The sequence below is a fragment of the Vombatus ursinus genome, unplaced genomic scaffold (assembly GCF_900497805.2).
Source record: "Vombatus ursinus unplaced genomic scaffold, bare-nosed wombat genome assembly UNPS02014786.1, whole genome shotgun sequence".
In the NCBI taxonomy this organism is placed as follows: domain Eukaryota; kingdom Metazoa; phylum Chordata; class Mammalia; order Diprotodontia; family Vombatidae; genus Vombatus; species Vombatus ursinus.
This window is the reverse complement of record NW_020954564.1, coordinates 11,878,122-11,886,145: the sequence shown is the minus strand read 5'-3', so window position 1 is coordinate 11,886,145 and position 8,024 is coordinate 11,878,122. Positions and strand designations below refer to the sequence as shown.

At 40.0% G+C, this 8,024-nt stretch overlaps 1 protein-coding gene across 1 annotated transcript; it reads right to left on the bottom strand.

Annotated features, from left to right (window-relative positions):
• Positions 1-615: 615 nt before the first annotated feature.
• Positions 616-7,532, bottom strand: LOC114046924 (olfactory receptor 5C1-like). The gene is made up of 2 exons (XM_027867556.1): positions 7,482-7,532; positions 616-1,593 (listed from the first exon to the last, which is right to left on the bottom strand). Exons 1-2 carry the CDS (start codon positions 7,530-7,532, stop codon positions 616-618), a joined length of 1,029 nt encoding a protein of 342 aa, XP_027723357.1.
• Positions 7,533-8,024: the final 492 nt, after the last annotated feature.

The window sequence follows — 8,024 nt, the reverse complement described above, 5'->3', positions numbered from 1 at the left end:
CCAGGAAAACTAGACACAATGGCTACAACAATTTAAATGGAAAGAACAGCAATGACAAAATTGGACACTGTGTATGACTATAATGACCAATATTGGCCCCCAAAAAGTGAGATGAAAATGCACTTCCCTATGATTGTGGAACACTGCATACTTTTTGACTTGGTTGATGCATTGGATAGTTTTGCCAAACTATTTTATTTTATTTTAGTAGTGGCTCTCTGGGTGGAGGAGTGGGGAGGGATATATTTGGAAATGAAAGTGGTATAAAAAACAAAATATCAATAAACTTGTGAATTGAGTGGTTGAACTGGATTGTTTTTTACAGTCCCTTCCAGTTCGGAGTTCTAAGGTCTCTCTGAGTTCGAAAGTTTTCTGTTCTTTTAAGATTCTTTCCAGTTCCAAAGCTCTATAATTCCACCCCAGACTTAAACCTAATCCCAAGACTACCCAGAAGCACATTTTCCTTCCGTATCTCTATGGGAACAAGGGTTCTTTATCCTCTCTGGCTCTTTAGCCATTTTAAAATATGATAATGGTTGAGAGAGAGAACCCTTTCCCTCATTTCTTTGCGATATTCTCCCCCCGCCCAACTCCCAACCCAGTCTTCTAGTTCCTTCACTGTTGCAGTTGGGAAGGGAAGCAGAGTTGGTCCCGCGTCCTTCGAAGGGCCTCCTTAACCTCCTTGTTGCGGAGACTGTAGATAAGTGGGTTGAGGGCAGGGATAACGAGTGTGTAGAAGACAGATGCCATCTTGTCAGTGTCAAGGGCATAACTAGAGCTAGGTCTTAGGTACATGAAGATGAGTGTGCCATACAGCATGGCTACAGCCGTAAGGTGGGAGCCACAGGTGGAGGCTGCTCGCCTCCTCCCCTCAGCAGAATTCATGCGAATCACAGCAACAAGGATGAAGGCATAGGACACAGCAATGGCTAACACTGTAGCTGTCTGGATGAAACCACAGACAGCAAAAAGCAGCAGCTCGTTGAGGGAAGTGTCATCACAGGAAATGGCCAGCAGTGGTGGGATGTCACAGAAGAAACTGTTAACTTCGCGGGAGCGGCAGAAGTGCAGGCGGAAAGTGAATGTTGTATGGACAAAGGCACTCAATGCACCACCTAAACCTGAAGCAGCCAAGAGCATGAGACATAGGCGTCGAGACATGGTTGTAGTGTAAAGGAGTGGGTTCCCAATAGCCACATAGCGGTCATAAGCCATGGCTGCCAGGAGACAGCACTCAGCATCTGCCAGCCCTGCAAAGACAAACATCTGGATGGCGCAGGCAGCATAGGGGATGGTGGCATGTGACAGTAGCAGATCTATGAGCATCTTTGGGCCAATGGCTGAGGAGTAGCAGGCATCTAGGAGTGAGAGGTTGGCCAGGAAGAAATACATCGGGGTGTGGAGCCGGGCATCTACATTTATCAACAATACCATGCCCATGTTTCCCAGCAAGCTCAGAAGGTATATGGGGAGGAATATCAGGAAGAGGGCTACACGCAGGTCCCAGCGGTCAGTGATACCCAGGAAGATAAATTCATCTGGAGCTCCATCAATCCAAGTGATATTCTCCAAGGTCATCCTGTAGGATGGCACCTGGGAGAAAAGGCAGAATAAACAGAAGGTAGGTGAGTACTGCTCATCACAATCTGCACCCTCCCTCTCCAATCTCTAAACGAGAAGAGTGTGTAGAAAGGAAAGTCCCATGGGTCTTGGGGGAACGTCTTCCTGATGATATTCTGCCCAGTGGCCTAGTAACTTGGGAATGAGACTTTTTCCCTGACTTAGTGCCTTCCTTCCTTTGTGGGATGGGATAGAACTTGAGCGTTGGTCTTGGAACCAGGAAGATATATATTCAAGCACTGCTTCTGACACATATTGGCTGTACAACCTCAGGGCAGCTAGGTGGCACATGGGTAGAGCACTGAGTCTGAAGTCAGAAAGACTAAGCTTCCTGAGTTCAAACCCAGCCTCAGACACTTACTAGCTATATGACCCTGGGCAAATCACTTAACCCTGTTTGCCTCAGTTTCCTCATCAGTAAAATGAGCTGGAGAAGGAAATGGCAAACTATTCCAGTATCTTTGCCAAGAAAACCAAGAAAACCCCAAATGGGGTTACTTAAAACTCAACAGCAAAGTTCCAGGGCAAGCCCCTTAACCTCATAGTGTTCTGGGAAGTTCTCTAGGCTACAGAGAAGGTGCTAACCTGAATTGGTAGAGGGAATTTCTTCATCCAAGAGTTCGTTCTATCAATGAAATTGAAAATTAATCATTTATTTTCCAAAGACCTAATTTTAGGGAGCATGAGCTATATTGGGGGGCAATCTATATTCAGATCAAGATGTTATTTAACATTTTGAAAAATTATCTGAAAGAGGAAGTACGTAAAGAAAAATTTCAAGTTATGGAAACCCATCTAGGTCAGGATAGGCCAAGCAAATGAGTGAAGAAGGCTTTAGGTAGTTGAATGAGCAGATTAAGATGTGGTCATTAATAGTTGCTCACAGAATGTATGGAACTGATTAATGTAACATATTTCCTTTGTACCATATTTAATCACATACATAAAGTATCCCCCATAACAATGTAAGCTCTTTAAGATCAGGGGTCATGCCATTTTTCATCTGTCTAACCCCAGTAGGGAACATAGAGCCTTAGTAGACACTTAATAAATATTTATTGGATTATTTAAATGAGTAGAAGACCCCAACTCCACTTTCATTCTCCTCTCTCTTAGCCGATTACCTCACCTCTCACTTTATTGAGAGTTGAGGCCACCCATCATGAGCTCTGTTATCTCACCTTCTCCACCCCTCAAAACCCTTTTTCATCTTCTGTTTTATACATTCTATGAGGAAGTCACATAGCCTCTCAAAGATTCAGTTTGCTCATTTGTAAAAGGTTGCCATTAATGTTTGTCTATTTCATAGAGTCATTGTAGGGAATACACTTGGCAAATCTAAAAGCACTGCATAGGTGTGAGCCCTACTTATAAGGGCAAAACTCTCCACTTATGCCCTTGGTCTCATCCTATTCCTTCCCTTCTTCTTCATGAGCATGCTCCATTATTTTACCTTTCTTCCCAAGCCCCTTTCATTCATCCATTTATTTCTTGTTGCCTACAAATATGCTTATGTTTTCCCTTACTCCTATTCTTTAAAACAACAACAACAACAACAACAATGACAACAACAACTTTCCATTGACATGCCATCCCCTAAAGTTGTTATCTTATATTCTCTTCCTTTTTCACTACTGAACTCCTAGAAAGAAGAGCAATCTATACTAATTGCCTCCAATCCCTCCACTTCTTAGTCCCTTGAATCTGCCTTTTGACACCCTTTGTTGAAATATGATATCAATTTCTAAATTCAGTTTTCCCAGTCCTCAATCTCCCTCACCTCTCTGAAGCTTTTAACACTGCTGAACACCCACCTCCTTTCCGGGATTCTCTCTTCTCCCCTGGTTTTCATGGAACTGCTCTCACTTGGTCCTCTTTCTACATGTCTCATCATGACTACTTCTCAGTCTCTTTTTCTAGATAGTCACCATCCTTCTACTTCCCAAGAATTGATGTTCCACAAAGCTCTGTCCCTTTTCTCTTTTTTTTTCTGTCTCCCTTGATGATCCTGTTCTCTCATGTGACCTCAGTTATTACAACCCCTACATAGAAAACTCTTAAATCTATATGAAGTGTCCCAATAGTCTTAAAGCAATTTAAAATTTTAATAACTTTAGAAGTATAAATGATACAAACTTCCAGAAGCACTTGACATTTCATCATTTAACTTTTAAATATCTATTGATGTGTTTCTTATTAAAATTCAACATAACCACTGTCTTGTGCTTTACATTGCTCCACTCAATTTCTGAACTTTGTAAAAACTTCCAGCAGCTGCTGTTCAGTGATTGAAAGGATTTCATTTGTAATCCTAGCCTTAAGATCATGCAAAGAATGAGGATTTGATGCATACGTGGTAGCTTTGACGTTACCCCACAAGAAAAAGTATAATAGAGATAGATCAAGAGACTGAGGTGGCCAAGGAAGAAAACTTCTTTTACCAATCCATTGGTCTAAAAAAGTGCCATACAGAAACTGTCACAACACAATATATAATGACAAGGTGCCCCATCTTGTTAAAATTAAAATATTATTATTCAAGATGCACAAAACTCAGTAAAAAATAAATTTACATAATTAAACTTTCAAATGATTTTTGGTATGATTGTAGCATTTAGACTTCTAAAGTTATTAAAACTTAAAACTACACTAAGATCCTCTTGGATTCTTCTTGTTTTTTCAACCTTTTCCTTCTCCCATATCCAATTAGTTGCCAAGTTCTAGTAATTATACCTATACAAACTCACTTGGCCTTATCCCACTTTCTCCACTTATATTGTTACCATACTAGTTCAGATTCTTTTCACTCATCCAGACTATTGTAATAGCATCTTCATCTCTCTGTTTCCAGTCTCTCCCTATCCTTTACACAGTTGCCAAAATAATCTTCCCAATACACAGGTTTGAACCATGTTAGTCTTCTGTTCAAAAGATTCTAGTGACTCCTTATTGATAATATAACATGGTGTAGTGGAAAGAGTATCGGATTTACAGTCTCAGGACCTTGGTTCAAATTCCAGTTCTATCATTTACTTCATATGCCACTTAGGACAAGTCACCTAAATGTCTCTAAGCCTCAGTTTCCTTATCTATAATATGATGAAACTTGACTAAGACCTCTTATGGCTCTAAACTTATGATCCTAGGATCCTGGGCTGGTATCATGTAAGGATAAAATAAACTCCTTAGCTCATCACTTAAGGCCCTTCATAATCTCGTTCCTATAAATCTCTCCCATCTTCTTTATCATGATTTCCTTTCTTATACTAGTCATTGCAGCCAAACAGTTTTACTGCCTTTTTATTTGAACTTAATATACATCACCTCCCATCTCTGTTTATTCATTCATTCAAGCCATCTCTCATATTTGGAACGCACAAACAAATAATCTCTGTTTTGGGGTTGGATTTTTTTAATTCTTAATCTTCCTTTAAGGCTTAGCTCAGTTGTTATCTCTTTGACTCTTTTAGTTAGTCAATAAACATTTATTAAATACCTACTATGTGTCAGATATTGTGTAAAGTGCTGAAGATACAAAGAGAGGTAAAAGATAGTCACTGTCCTTTGTCTACATATCTTCTTTGTTTCCATAACTCCTAAGAGTGTACTTGAGGGAAGACTTTTTGCAAGTAGATAGGACCTAAACTGGGCTTTGAAGAAGTAGAGAGGTAGGAAGAGAACTAGGAAAGTAGAATGTCACCAAACTACAAATTCAAGAGTTTCAAGAAGGAAGTGGTGGTGATATTGGGGGGTGGTTGATAACACCTGCTGCAGAGTGGGGAAGGGGTCTGAGATGATAAAATTTAAAGCTAAAAGAAACTCTAGAGATCATCTAATCCAATGATTTTATTTTAAAGATGCAGAACCTGAGCATCAGAGAAGGAAAGAAAAAGTATTTATTAAGTGCCTACTATGTGCCAGGCACTCTGCCAAACACTTTATAAATATCTCATTTGATCCTCACTACAACCCTGGGAGATAGGTGTTGTTAAAGCTCTATTTTATAGTAGAGAAAACTGAGGTTAAGTGACTAGCCCAGGGTCACACAGCTAGAAAGTGTCTAAGACCATGTTTGAACTCAGATCTTCCTCACTCCAGGCCCAGTGCTCTATCCATTGCACTATCTAGTTGTGTAGAGATTGGCTCAAGGTCACATAGCTTGTAAATGGAAGAGCTTGGATTTGAATCTAGGTCTCCTGATTCCAAATCCAGTGACCTTTCCAATAAAACATACTGTCTCAAAGAGTGAAAAAATAACATAATTGCATTGAGGGTTTTAAAGATCACCAACAATCTCCCAAAGTGGTAGGGACAAAAGCTAAGGTGCAAGATGGAATTCATTCCCCATACATTGGACCGAATGGAAATAGAATTAGGTTCAATATGAGTTTGGATAAATTCCCATAGGGCAGAATATTGCAGCCTGCTTCTAATCTGTGACAATAATGTAGTGAAGGGTTGATGATATCCTTTATCAAAATAGTAAACTTTGACCTGCCTGTCAGCCCTCTGCTCATAACCTGTTGGTGACCCCCTTCTGCCTGTTAAGTAAAGTTCAGACTCCTCTGCCTGGCAAATCTCATACCACCCTAACCTTTCCAGTCTTCCTTCATATTGTTCCCTTCCACTCATTCTGCTCTCTAGCCAAACTGCATTAACATCAGGTCCCTGAATATGCCTGGAGCTCTCCTGCCTCATTGCCTTTACTCACAATGGTCCCTGTGTCTGAAATGATCTCCCTCCCATTCTTTGCCCAAATGAAATGTCACTTCTTCAGGATTTTTTTCTTTTTGGTGAGGCAATGGTGGGGGGAGGTAAGTGACTTGCCCATGGTCACAGAGCTACTAAGAGTTGAGTGTCTAAGGTCTGATTTGAACTCAGGTCCTCCTGACTCCAGGGCTGGTGCTCTATTCATTGCGTCACGTAACTGCCCCTTTCTTTCTTCCTTCCTTTATTTCTTCCTTCCTTCCTTCCTTCCTTCCTTCCTATCTTTCTTTTATAAAAAAGATAATATATTTGTTGCATTAGAATTTCATTCTTTAAAGGAGCCATAATGCAAACTCATGGCATTAATATATATGATAAAACCAAACAGCAATATAAGCAAAACACAAAACCAGAATTTAACAGGCAGAGTTTGTGGTTAATCAAAATATTTAATATGGCTTGTAATGGAAAGAAGTTGTATTTTCAAATAACTTGTTATTGCCACATTCCATTCACTCGCCATCAAGTGAAAATAAAATCATGATCTCCATCTTTAAATTGCATGTACATTTGCTCTACACTAATGCTATATATATTTTGTACCACATGGTATGCAATGATATATGAACTTCATTGAGTATGTATATGCAGTATATAGATAATTCTGTGACAGAAGAGGTATTCTTCAAGAAGCTTTCCAGGACACTCTTGGTCAGTAATGCCCTATTCCCCCTGGATCTCAAATAACACTTTGAACCTCTATAATGGATTTATCATGTAAGGTTCTATATTTTATTATGGCTTATCTATCTACTAGATTAGGAGCTGGCAAACTGTGGCCTGGGGGCCAAATCCATAGGTTGTAGGATTATAGCTACAGAGCTGGAGGGGACCTTAGAGATCATCTAGTCCAATACTGATTTTACAGATGAGGAAACTGAGTCTCAGAGAGGTTAAATGATATATCCTAGGTAGTAAGGTACCACAAACTCAGGTCCTGTGACTCCAAGGTTAGTTCTCTCTCTACAACAATTAGGTAGTGACTACCACAAGGAAAAAGGAGAGAGGAAACTTGACTCAGTCCATATCAGTTTGTTGACTTCTTCCCTGAGAGCTCTGTGCCTCAGTTTCCACATTCAGAAGTCAAGTGTCACCTTCACACATTGAGGAGCAGAGAGATTTTGTGGCCCTCTCCATTTCTTCATCTGTAAGATGGAGAACAAGACTTCAGTGCTTTGTGATCAAAGGGTGAATACTAGAATGTTTGATTTGGAAGGAACTTTAGAGGTCATCAATATACAATGAATAAAGGCAAGGGCAGTGACTCTGGAGATAGGAGCCCCGAGTTCAAGCCCGAGTTTTGCCACTTCTTAGGCATATGACCTTGAGAAAATTACTTAACTTCTTAGAGACTCAGGCTATTCATTTAGAAAATGGCAATATTAATCTATCTATCTGTCTACATCTTCTCTAATACTTAACTTTGTAAATGTTGCTGAGAATTAAAAGAGATAATGCACAGAAAATGCTTTGTAAACCTGAAATAACCAGATAAATCTAACCCATCTAGACCAAACACCTCATTTACTGACATGAAAACCAATAGCCAGAGAATGGCTTCACAATCCCCATGCTGCCTTTGAGCAAGACTTAGCATCCCAGAGTTGGCAGTACCTTCAGAGTTCATCTAGATTCTA